Below are 13482 nucleotides of genomic sequence, written 5' to 3'. Positions count from 1 at the left end.
TGGTAACCAGTGGAATCCTTGTAGTACTGGTAAAATATGCTCTTTGCAATGAATAGGATAAACTGCATTATCCTGGTGATATAGAACCTGGAATGTCAGATGGACATGGAACCTGGAATGTCAGATCAATGAATCAAGGTAAGCTGGAGGTGGTCAAACATGAGATGGCAAGATTGAACATCGACATCTTGGGAATCAGCGAACTAAAATGGACAGGCATGGGTGAATTTAATTCAGGTGACCATCATATCTACTATTGTGAGCAAGAATCCCTTAGAAGAAATGGAGTAGCACTCATAGTCAACAAAAGGGTGGGAAAAGCAGTACTGGGGTACAATCTTAAAAATGATAGAATGATCTCAGTACGAATCCAAGGCAAACCATTCAACATCACAGTAATTCAAGTCTATGCCCCAACCACTGAGGCTGAAGAAGCTGAGGTTGATCGGTTCTATGAAGACCTACAACACCTTCTAGAACTAACACCAAAAAAAGATGTCCTCTTCATCATAGGGGATTGGAATGCTAAAGTAGGAAGTCAAGAAATCACCAGGATAACAGGCAGGCATGGCCTTGGTGTACAAAATGAAGCAGGACAAAAGCTAATAGAGTTTTGCCAAGAGAACACGCTGATCATAGCAAACACTCTTTTCCAACAGCACAAGAGGCGACTCTACACATGGACGTCACCAGATGGTCAATATCGAAATCAGATTGATTATGTCCTTTGCAGCCAAAGATGGAGAAGCTCCATACAGTCATTCAAAACAAGACCTGGAGCTGACTGTGGCTCAGATCATGAGCTGCTTCTTGCAAAATTTTGGCTTAAATTGAAGAACGTCGGGAAAACCACTAAACCGTTCAGGTATGACCTAAATCATATCCCTGATGAATATACAGTGGAGGTGAGGAATAGATTTCAGGGATTAGACCTGATAGACAGAGTGCCTGAGGAACTATGGACGGAGGTCCGTAACATTGTTCAGGAGGCAGCAACTCAATCCATCCCAAAGAAAAAGAAATGCAAGAAAGCCAAGTGGCTGTCTGATGAGGCTTTACAAGTAGCTCACGAAAGAAGGGAAGCGAAAAGCAAGGGAGAAAGGGGAAGATATACCCAACTGAATGCAGAGTTCCAGAGAATAGCAAGGAGAGACAAGAAGGCCTTCTTAAATGAACAATGCAAAGAAATCGAGGAAAACAACAGAATGGGAAAGACTAGAGATCTCTTCAAGAAAATTGGAGATATCAAGGGAACGTTTTGTGCAAAGACGGGCATGATAAAGGACAAAGAAGGCAGGGACCTAACAGAAGCAGATGAGATTAAGAAGAGGTGGCAAGAATATACAGAAGAACTATACAGGAAAGATCTGAATGTCCCTGATAGCCATGATAGTGCGGTCACTGAACTTGAGCCGGACATCCTCGAGAGTGAAGTCAAGTGGGCCTTAGGAAGCATTAGTAACAACAAAGCTAGCGGAGATGACAATATTCCAGCCGAGCTATTTAAAATCCTCAAAGATGATGCTCTTAAAGTGCTGCATTCAGTATGCCAACAAATCTGGAACACTCAACAGTGGCCACAAGACTGGAAAAGGTCAGTTTACATTCCAATTCCAAAGAAGGGCAATGCCAAAGAGTGTTCAAACTACCGCACCATTGCGCTCATTTCACATGCCAGCAAGGTGATGCTCAAAATCCTACAAGCTAGGCTTCAGCAGTATGCGAACCGAGAACTACCAGAAGTACAAGCTGGGTTTAGAAGAGGCAGAGGAACTAGAGATCAAATCGCCAACATTCGCTGCATCATGGAGAAAGCAAGAGAATTCCAGAAAAATGTCTATTTCTGCTTCATTGACTATGCTAAAGCCTTTGATTGTGTGGATCACAACAAACTCTGGCAAATTCTGAAAGTGATGGGAGTACCAGACCACCTTACCTGTCTCCTGAGAAACCTGTACGAGGGTCAAGAAGCAACAGTAAGAACCAGACATGGAACAACCGATTGGTTCAAAATTGGGAAAGGAGTACGACAAGGCTGCATATTGTCACCCTGCTTATTTAACTTATATGCAGAGTACATCATGAGAAATGCCGGGTTGGATGAATCACAGGTCGGAATTAAGATTGCTGGGAGAATTATCAACAACCTCCGATATGCAGACGATACCACCCTAATGGCAGAAAGCGAAGAGGATCTCAAGAGCCTCTTGTTGAGGGTGAAAGTGGAGAGTGCAAAAGCTGGTTTGAAACTCAACATTAAAAAAACTAAGATCATGTCATCTGGCCCTATCACTTCCTGGCATATAGAAGGGGAAGAAATGGAAGCAGTGACAGATTTTACTTTCTTGGGCTCCCAGATCACCGCAGACGGTGACTGTAGCCATGAAATTAAAAGACGCTTGCTCCTGGGGAGGAAAGCTATGGCCAACCTAGACAGCATAGTAAGAAGCAGAGACATCACCTTGCCGACAAAGGTCCGTCTAATCAAAGCTATGGTTTTCCCAGTAGTAATGTATGGCTGTGAGAGCTGGACTATAAGGAAGGCTGAGCGTCGAAGAATTGATGCTTTCGAACTGTGGTGCTGGAGAAGACTCTTACGAGTCCCCTGGACTGCAAGGAGGTCAAATCAGTCCATCCTAAAGGAAATCAACCCTGAGTGCTCATTGGAAGGACAGATAATGAAGCTGAAGCTCCAATATTTTGGCCACCTAATGCGAAGAGAAAACTCCCTGGAAAAGACCCTGATGCTGGGAAAGACTGAAGGCAAAAGGAGAAGGGGACGGCAGAGGATGAGATGGCTAGATAGCATCACGGATGCAATGAATATGAACTTGAGCACGCTCCGGGAGAGAGCGCAGGACAGGAAGGCCTGGCGTGCTATGGTCCATGGGGTCACGAAGAGTCGGACATGACTGAACGACTGAACAACAACAACAATAGAACCATAGGGGAAGAAAAAGTGCCCAAACTTTCATTGTGGTATACCACAACCAATAATTTAGGACAGGAGTGGGCAGAAAGTAGATCTGGATCTACTGGTAGATCTCCGAGTGATTTCCAGATCAGCAAGGATTTCTGACTCCCAATAATTTAACAATAGCAGCAACAGAATTATTCCCTCCACCCACCCCACCAAATTATACTGCTGAAATGAAGAAAGCTTGGGTAATCAGGAGTGGATTTGTGTGTGGAACAACTGTGAGCTCCATTCATTTCTGGCACTCAAATTCTTGTGCTTAGAATTCTTTAATTCTAATCCACTGAATGGATCTCAGCATTCTAGTAAAAAAACAAAGTAGATCGTGTAAGCCTCAACTCTGCCTGCCCCTGCTTTAGGAAGATGCCAGCACCACTAATAATGGTGCTGGACAGCCAGGGCTCCCACAGCTACTGAGGTATTTCCCAAAGTAGTTAAACTGAATTTTAAACACAGGAATGACCACTGCTGAAAACTCTTCTGGTTCTATTTTCGACATCAAAACCAGAGTAAACTGTCAGCATCAACACAACCCTAGTCAAGCTTCAACTTCTTTCTCTATTTACACAAAGTTGTTAGTTAACTGGTACAGACTATGGAGGAATTCTGGGCAATAGGAACACTTAAACAGAATCCTGCCCAGAACACCACAGGTTTTAACAAAACTCTGAAAAATCATAAAGCAGCTCTCACATACAGGGGATGGTAGGGAAAAAAATGTCCCTTCAGTGTTTGGCAGCTATAGTCAAGTTCTCACCTCCCCCTCTTCAGACTGTTAGCCAATCTGAAATATGAGGGCTCCCTAATCAGTTTCTTCCTGGCTTTGGCTCTATCCAAATATGATGTTCTGGATAGAATAGAAAATCTTAGTATCCATTACTGTCCTGAACCAGTCAGTTCTCTCTGTAAGCATTACTAATTTGTTATAATAAGTTCAGTGCAACGAAAAGATTACACACATTTGGCTGGCAGTATCCTGCCTCCACCCAAGTAATTACCTCAGCACCCACAGCTTTCTTCAAAACCAGAAAATCAAGCTTCAGTATCTGCTAGGAATAGAATGAAAGCCTGGAGATAACTGTCTAATTCTAACCAACAGCAATGACCAAAAGGTCTAGTTTTACTACAAGCACAGACTAAGAATATGCTCGTACCAGCTGGTGCAGTTTGTACGTATCACAGATAGAGTTCTGATTGCTTCACTTCTAGGCTGTGTTGCAGGAAAGCAAGCCCCACATTAAAGAGGGGCTCATTTTTGATAATGTCTTATGCAATGGCAGAACAGAAGCTTTGCCTGGGAAGGGATACAAGCTTGCCACTTGAAATGCCAGGCCTGAAACCTCTCCCTGCCAGTGGATTAAACACCCAGCGGAATGCTTCACACATTAGGCTGGGATGCTTAAGGAGCAACGTAATACTGTTCTAGAACAACCTTCTCCAACCTGGTGCCCTCCAGATGTTTTGAACTTCAATTCCCACCAGCCCCAGCCAGCATGAGCAATGGTCAGGGAGTTGTAATTCAAACCATCTGGAGAGCACCAGTTTGGGGAAAGCTTTTAAAAAAGAAGACATAGCTTGTTCCTTCTTCTCAGAAAAGAACCAGGTGGTACTAGCACAACCTGAATTATCATTGCACACTAGCTAAGGTGGCCCCAGTTGCCACCACAGGGCTACTTAACCATCTTGCCTTGAGGGGAAGAGAAAGAGAAGACACAGCAGACAAGTAAGCTGCCCATTATGTAGTTCCCAGTATTCCAGCTGAAGTGGCCTCTCCCAACTGCTACACATGGCTATGTAAGCATCATCTTGCCCTTAAGGGAGGACAGATTTATCTTTCAAAAGGGTTTTTTTCCTTGTAGTTTGTCTTTGCTGTTTTGTTATATATTTGTTATTGAAACTTATTGTTGTAATATTTTAAGTAAACCACTTTGTGAGGTTCACCTAAAAAATGGAATATAAGCATCTTAAATAAAATGGGTGCATTTATTTATTTAGAACTGATTTGATTTATACTGCACCTTTCAGCAGCATCTGTACTTTCCACCAACTGAGATGTCACAATTGCTATGTGGGCACAGACTCAAAAGATCAAGGAAGTGCATCTAAGCCAATTACAATGCAATCTCATATATGTCTACTCAGAAGTAAGCCTCATTGAGTTCAATGGGATTTACTCACAGGTGACTGTGTATAGCAGTACAACTTCAGTCTATGTAGCATCTAGTGATGGGGGAAAGCAGAAATGAAGATGTTCCTTGGAAGTAATTGCATAAATCCTCCTGTACCCCTATTTCATGGTCATGGTAGCAAGTTCGGGGCACTATAAGAATTTATTTGATACGACAAATTAATTTGACAGAAAATGCTGAAACTGGATATATCAATTCCTAAAAAGGTACACACTAACTTGCTCCAGGATTCTCTGCATTATTCTTTAAAGTATTTTTACAAAGCCACAAAAATATGCACAATGACTAGCAAAATTGCATGAAAAGTACAACTACCTAGATCGCAATAAAGAAGTGGGCACTTTCAGATGTTTCTAGGCTACTGCAACACAATATACCAGATCCATGATCATTTTAAATATTTCTGACTTCCCTGGCTCAACCTTTACCTTGCTCAGCTCTTCCAAATGTTGCCTGCCACAAATGGCAAGACAGGGGATATCCAAAGCCAGCTTTCCTGCTTTCAGAAGTACTCTTTTCTCTATCAGTTATTTAGTTGCCAAGACCATGGTCATGAAAATCTAGATGTTAAGTCATCCTGTCAACTCAGCAGAAGTCAAGTATGTACGCAGAAGTCATTAACAGTGCAATTCTAGACATGACTACTTAGAAGTAAGCCCCAGTGAATTTAATGGGAGTTACTTCAAGGTAAGTGCACAAAGGACTGCAGTGTAAGACAACTTTTCAAAGCTAAGAAAGAAGGGGAAAGGTTAAAAAGGAGTAAGATGAGTAAGTACAGATTACAGAGAAGCTAATAGAGAGACAAATCTCATACCCTTGAGAAATAGGGTAGAGGAAATGTATTTAGTATGGCTCAAAGGGCAATATGATTAAGAATGCAATCCTATGCATGTTTAGACAGAAAAAAAGTCCTACAACTCCCAGCATTCCCTAGCCAGCCATACTGGCTGACGAATGCTGGTAGTTGTAGGACTTTTTTCTATCTAAACATGCATAGGATTGTCTCCTAAAAGACAATGAAAAATATAAACTGTAGAATAGCCTCCCTAAAGACATAAAGGGGCAGTTAAGCTCACTTCACATTAATGATAGTAGAGGAACATACTAGAAAGATAAACAAAACAGAGATAATATTCTGCTTATATCCATCCTCAATTAGAAGTTGATGCAATCCAATTCTGAAAAGCACTCTGAGCAGTTCAAACCCTAACTACAAATGTCTTAATTACAGAATGAAAGGGGACTCCCTATTTTTAACTTAGCCCCCTACTGTCAGGTAGCTTAAGAACCGTTTTTTTTTTAATTTACATCCTGTCACATATCAAAAAAAACAACCCCTCAACATGTATAATCATCAACAAGAACACAGTTAATCACAATAGAATAGCTGAAGCTATAGAATTAAAAAAAAGTGTGGATTGTAATTCACAGGTTGACTTAGTAACATGTACTTTATCCTCCAGGATGTTGCTGAAAGAAGAGGTCTTAACCACTTTCCAGAAGGTAATGATAAAGCTAGTTCTAGGGATAGAGTTCCAAAAAGAACACACTACTTCTGAAAAAGCTCTGCCCCTTGTCCCCAGTCTGACCACTGAACAAGGTCAATGGAGGATCTTAAGAGTACAGAAGCCTTCCCAAACCTAGTGCCCTCCAGATGTGTTGGACTACAACACCCATTACCCCCTCCAGCATGGTGATTGACCATGCTGGCTGGGGTTTATGGAAGTTGTAATCCAACACATCTGGAGGGCTCTAGGTTGGAAAAGACTGGTTTATAGGGAGGGTGGTTATTTTAATACAAAATCACTACTACAAATAAGGTCATTCAGAAAAGCAACAAGCAGAAGAATTTCAGTTCTTGCCAAAGAGTAGCCACTTGAATTTGCAACTTGTCCTTTAAGGAAAACCTCTGTATTTAAATAAAGCAGACGACAAAGTCATGTCCAGCTTGTTTCAATATAGAATGAAGAAACTTGCACTACACAAAGAAATTGCAGAGGGACCTAAAGTTCATCACTATTTAAGAAAATAAAAAGAGCCATGCTGGATCAGACCAGGGTCCATCTTGTCCAGCATTCTGTTCACACAGTGGCTAAACTGCCTGCAGGAAACCCACAAGTACGACATGAGTGCAATAGCACCATCCCACTCATGTTCCCCAGAAGCTAGAAAACAGAGACATAATGTCTCCAATACTGGAGACAGATATAGCCATCATGACTAGTAGCCAATTGATAGCCTCATCCTCCATGAATTCGTCTAATCCCATTTTAATGTCATCCAAATTGGTGGCAATCACTACATCTTGTCATAGCAAATTCCATAGTTTAACTCTGCACTGTGTGTTAAGAGGTACTTCATTCTATCTGTCTTGAATCTCCCACCAATCTGCTTCATGGGATGACCCCATTCCATTCTAGTATTCTGAGGGGGGGGGGCTCTCTCCTTATTCACTTTCTCCACATCATGCATAATTTTGTACACCTCTATCACGTAGTGAATACTGCACATCACTATTTAGAACATCATAGAACACTGGTAAGAAATCAGTCCATGCTAGAAGAACTATCAAAGTCAGTGACATATTGAAGCCAGCCAGACTTGTATACTTTGCAAATCAATAATACTGCAAAGCACCATGCTTGAAACTGACGTATAGGAAGGACAGAACATAAGGGTTTTTTCCAACCAAGAAGAAAATCCTTTACTCACCTCCTACCGAAACAAATTAAGCCTAGGACATTCATAAAGTTATTATATATCTGCTTGGTTCTTGGATAAAGGAAACTGCTAGGAAAACACCACCAGGTATAGAAGCTTGATGCCCTCCAGATGTGTTGCATTACATTTCCCCCACTGATTTAAAGATCTCCGCATTGAGATCCAGTGGGTTCTTAGTGTGGAGTGTTTCTGCCAACAACTTAAGACACCTTTTCCCTGACCATTTGCATTGCCAGATACCTCTGATTATTTTAATGAGATATTTTATTGTTTTATTGTTTTAGTTATTGGTTTTACAATATTTTATCATGTTCTTATCTTGTGAACAATTTTGGGTTGCTGTTGTTTTTAAATGAAAAGTGGTATAGAAATTTTCTGAAATAAAAATAAACTGCCACCAATGGCCATGCTGGCTGGAGATTATGGGAGTTGTAGTCCAACACATCTGGAAGGCATCAGGTTGGGGAAGGCTGACTTATAGTGCTATGTTCACAGAGTCAAAGCTTAGGAAGGAGGGGGCATAGAAACAATTACCCTAGTATAGGGTAGGCAATATGGTGTCCACAAGCACCAATGTTCCTCCCTACTCCTTTCTTGATGTCCACCAGGCCTCCACCTTGTACACAGTCATTTGAAATAGTTAACTAATAATTTGTGACTAGCTGTCTCCCTTGGCAGCCATTTTGTGGTGGTGCCCACAACAATTTATCAAATTGCCAAATGTGCCCATGGGCCAAAATGCCTACCCCTGCGCTACCACCATTACAGAAAACATTACTCTAGAGCAGAGGTCAAGCTCAGTGTCATGGAAAGGATACACTTCCCATCATACTATTCACTGTTCTTACCACCCCTGGGCTATAGACAGAAAGCAAGGTTTCGCCATGATTATGAGAAATTTTAGAACATTCCGTTAGAAGAATAAAAATAATCAAGAAGACTAGTTGTTAATACGACTGCTGAGAGTATACCCTGTTTCAGCAACCAGCCAACTCTACTATCACTGCTATCCTGTTGCCTTTAAAAAAAAAATTAGGTAGCTATCTGAATCTATCTGAATCTAATTTTATAACATGAAATAAACAAATGGCCTAGCAGTTCTTCCACTGAGCTACTGAAACAAACATATACACTTCAATGTTAGAATCTCCACCCCAAAAAAGTGATTATGTAGAAAACTAAATCAGAGCTTGAGTCACATGCTCTGTAGAAGAAGAAAACAAAACATTATTTCATACTATTTTTCTGAGAGACTGGCAAATGCATTCAGAACTCTCAATATTTAAAATCCAATTATAATAAATAAAAGATAGTATGTCCACCTCTCATTTAAGCTGAGGCTTTAAAAAACCAAGCTCAGCATTTTAGAAGGGTAAATAAGTACTCCATTTAACCTGCTTTGTAGCCAACTCTGGAATCCAGAAAATTATCTCTCAAACAACCAAGAGAGCTGGGATATATGCTTCTGATGACTCAATGACTCATCTGCAAAATAAAGTCTTCTGGACTGTTGCAGTGATCACAAGGCCAAATACATTAACCAAACTTTGCTTTATTTCTTGTCACACCTAAGTTCTTGGGTGATGAAATGCAAACTACCATTATTCCTATTAGAAAGAGTAACAGATATTTGCCAGAGAAAAGGTAGCTGCCTAATGCAATTTTCTTCCATCATTCTCTTTATGGTGATGTATGCAATCTTCAAAATATGAAGGTATTATGGCTCCTGAGCTTTTTTTTTTAAATTTACCACCAAATGGAAAAGAAGCAGACTTTAAAAATAAAAACACTACATCGTCTGTTATCTAAACCCAACATATTACAAGTCCCAACCAACTAGGACAACCCCACCCTGTAGATCAGGAGTGCGCAATCTTTGGTCCTGCAGATGTTTTGGTCTCCAACTCCCATCAGCCCCAGCCAGCATGGCCAGTCATCAAGGGCTATGGGTGCTGCAGACCAGCAACATCTGCAGGGGCACAGATTGCCCACCCCTGCAAAAGAAGAGAACATCTCCTAGGTTCTGGGACAGCTAGTATCACTAAGTCACCAGTTGCTGGAAGGAAATAAGGTGGGGTAGCAGTGTAATGGGATCCAAAAAAGGGGAGAGAAAACAATATGAGCATGTAACCACAACAGATCTCTCCTCTGCTACACAGACAAGTCACTTCATCACCCAGTTCTTAAAAACCAAATATAAGCCTACCCATTACAATACTGTAAATACCATGAGTGCCAGAAACTGAGACATTCTGAGATTGAAGAATAGCACTGTGCCATCTGGGAAATAGGCTGTCTTATTAGACGTGCTTTCCAACTTCATCCCAGATTATCTTTACCCCCAAATGTTTGCACCCTAAGATGCAGAAGTCTTCTACAAAGCCCAAACCTTTGCCAAAGTTAAGACATACTTCCAACAGGAACTCCTATCACCCTAAGAGAATGCCAGAATGCACATCTGGACCAGGCCTTGAAAACCATATTAGGCTAAAGCATTTTCCAAACCTAACCCAGATGGTTCGATCATCAGCAGACCAAACGTGGGCTTGCCAATTCCAAAAGTACATTCCAACCTCATTTACTCAGAGCTGTCAACCTTTGCACCTTTCACACTATCCCAAGATTAAAACTTAAATCCAACCAAATTCCAAGCAGTCAAACTGAGGCGGAGGATGCACAGAAACTCTCTTCATACTGACCTGTCCGTGATTGTGGGCTGTGTGCCACTCATTGGAGCCCTTGGCAAGGAGACGACTTTTTAGCCAATCTGCATCATACTAGTTATTTCAAGTATGTTACTGTCAATTTCCCATACACACACACTGAAGTTCAGGATCCAGCTTTACTCCAAAAAGAGGTGCAAACAGATTCAGTTAAAAACGTCAGCAATGCCGTTCTTCACGAACGTCTAAAAGATCCATATCAGAGCACGCTCAGGAAAACCCACAAAGAGCCCTTTCTGGCCAAAATCCTCCAAGAAAAAAGGTCTTCAGATTCATGATTCAATCCTTTGACAATCCTGCTGCTGCCTCAATTCTGAAGATACACACATCTCAGTTTATGAGGCGGCTTGGTCAAGATGGCAACTGTCAGACACAGACACATCTGCTTCAGGCTATTTCCAAACCTTGGTCCAGTTATTACAGCTCCAGAAGTCTTCTCAAGTCGTTAAGATACTCCAAACCAAGAAGAGGGTAACAATTCTCATCCACAGAAAAAGAGACCTGGGGGGGGAAGAGGGCTGCTGGCCTCCTCCTACCCTTACTACCCCATGGGATGACAGGACAGGCCACTCCAAAACTCTTTGGAGTCAACTCCCCACCCTTGAGGGATGCCTTTCAAGGCCCCACCACTTGCTAGGCTGTAAGAACAACCTCCCATTCAAGGTGGCAGAAAACCTTCGACGGGTTTACGCGGGGCATTGCTTTCTCCCTGAGCTCGATTCCCACCCACCCCCACTTTTTAAGGGGGTGCAGGCCTATTTCCTACAGCCTTATTAGACTATAGCAGAACTCTCTCTCTCTCTCTCTGTCAAGAAGGTGGGATGGGGGGTCCCCTCCTGAGCAGCTTCTCAGTCTGGGGAAAACGCACCTTGCGCCTTCAGGAGGGGCGGAGAAGCAAAAAGCCTTCGCTCCCCCGGCTTTTGCGGGGGGAGGGGGCAAGAGTCTCCCCAACTCGCTCTAGGGAAGCAAGGACCGCCTTTTTTCAGGGCAGGAGCAGAACAGCAGGGCAGAGCACACGCCACCTTTTTCCCTCGGGAGAAGAAAAAACGAACACAAACCCCCAACTCGGTTCGGGGCCGAGGCGGCCCGCTGCGGCGTCACGCCCCGGAGCGCCCCGCCAGGGCAGGATCCGCGCCGCTCGCTCCCCCGGCCGCGTTCTCGCGGCGCGGGGCCAACACGGAGAGGAGCTGGCAGCCGCGCGGGGCCCTCCCGAGCCCCGGATGCGCCCCCCTCTCCCTCTTTCTCTCGCTCGCTCTAGGCCCCGGCGGGCGTCGTCCTCCCCGGCACGCACGCACGGAGTCCCGGCAGCGCCGAGGCCGGCGGGGGCCGTCCGTCCCGCGGGAGCAGGAGCGGGGGCGGCGCCTCGGGAGCGCGCCGCCTCCCCCGCCGGGGCCCCCGCGGCCGGCCCGCCTGAGGGGAGCGCCGCGAGCCGCCGCCGCCGCCCAGCAGGCACGCGAGCGAGGACGAGGCGGCGAGCGTCCCGCGAGGCTCCTTCCCGCCGCCGCCGCCGCACGTGAGGCGGAGAAGACGCGCTGCCGCGGGGCCGCTTCTCCTGCTGCCGCCGCGCCGCCGCGCCGCCGCTCCCCGCCCGCCGACGAGCGCCCTCGACCGCGAGATTCTCCTCAGGCCAACGGTCCCCGCCGGCTCCCCTCGGGCAGGCCCGGGCTCGGCTCGGCTCGGCTCGGCTGAGTTCGGCCACTTCCGGCGGCTCCGGGACTTTTTTTCCCGGGGAGCCTCTCCTCCCTCCTCATCCGCCCCCCCCCCCCCCGGGTGTCTGTGTGTGTTTTTTCTTTACTTCAGGAATTCGCGTCACCCTCCATTCCCCCTCTCCTCCTCGGAGGGGGATCCCTCCGCCGAGACGCGCAGCGCCGTCTGCAGCGCCGCCTCCGCCGTAGGGAAAATGGGAGGGAGGAGAGAAAGGAGTGCCTTTTAGGACGGGGCGTCGGAGGCAGCGGGGGCGTTTCTGGTCGGGGTGGGGTGGCGCCGGGTTAGGGCTCCGAAAGCAAGCGCAAGGATGTTATTGAGGCCGTGTTATGAGGGAATAAGGGCGCAATCGTGCGCCTGTGTGGGCAGAAAAAAAGCCCTGCAACTCCCAGAATTCATTCAGGGAGTTGTAGGACTTTTTTCTTTTTTTTTTCTTCTGTCCAGACACGCGTAGGATTGCACCCATGCTGACTGGGGAATGCTGGGAGTTGTAGGAGTTTTCTCTGCCTAAACATGCATAGGATTGCAGCCTAAGTAAAGAGGGGTGCGCTCCTATGCATGTTTAGATGGGGGAAAAAGTCCTACAGCTCCCAGCGTTCCCCAGCCAGTATGCATGGGATTGTGCCCTAAATAAATAAGGGAAACATTAAAACTGCAGAAACAGGACCGCAGCGCATTCTCCCACTACTTTTAATGGCTCTCCTGCCCTCCAAAATTTGTTCGGATTTTGGGGGTGTGGGGTGGAGATAGAAAAGGGGCTGCGGTGGCGTAGTGGTTAAGACGCTGAACTGCAGACTGGAAGGTCGGCAGGTCAGCAGTTGGAGACCTGAGTGCTGCGTGATGGAGTGAGCTCCCGCCTTCAGTCCCAGCTCCTGCCAACCTAGCAGTTCGAAAGCAAGAAATTGCAAGTAGATAAATAGGTACCGCCTCGGCGGGAAAGGTAACGGCGTTCCGTGCACCTTGGTGTTCAGTCATGCCGGCCACATGACCACGGAAGCGTCTTCGGACCGCTGGCTCCTCGGCTTAGAAACGGGGATGAGCACTGCACCCTAGAGTCGGACACGACTGGTTAGGGACACCTTTACCTTTTAGAGATAGAAATGGACAGTAATTATACACAAGGGGAGACAAGGGTGCTAACTGGAAGCTCTCTCTCCTCCCCCTTTCC

The 13482-nt window shown here is 45.1% G+C and overlaps 1 protein-coding gene across 1 annotated transcript in view; it reads right to left on the bottom strand.

The window, feature by feature from the left end:
- ARHGEF12 (Rho guanine nucleotide exchange factor 12) overlaps positions 1 to 12354 on the bottom strand; it is a gene marked incomplete at its 5' end in the record, with an annotated part of 107647 nt that extends 95293 nt beyond the window's left edge. Inside the window, one exon of the mRNA XM_084803584.1 lies at positions 11669 to 12354. Coding sequence (XP_084659710.1) covers positions 11669 to 12354 — 686 coding nt within the window. The remainder of the gene's footprint in view (positions 1 to 11668) is intronic.
- Positions 12355 to 13482: the final 1128 nt, after the last annotated feature.

The sequence above is a fragment of the Heloderma suspectum genome, chromosome 6 (assembly GCF_057233095.1).
Source record: "Heloderma suspectum isolate Gila_16-S chromosome 6, 16-S_ref, whole genome shotgun sequence".
In the NCBI taxonomy this organism is placed as follows: Eukaryota; Metazoa; Chordata; class Lepidosauria; order Squamata; family Helodermatidae; genus Heloderma; species Heloderma suspectum.
The sequence above is the reverse complement of the archived record's forward strand: the minus strand, read 5'-3'. Positions and strand labels throughout refer to the sequence as shown.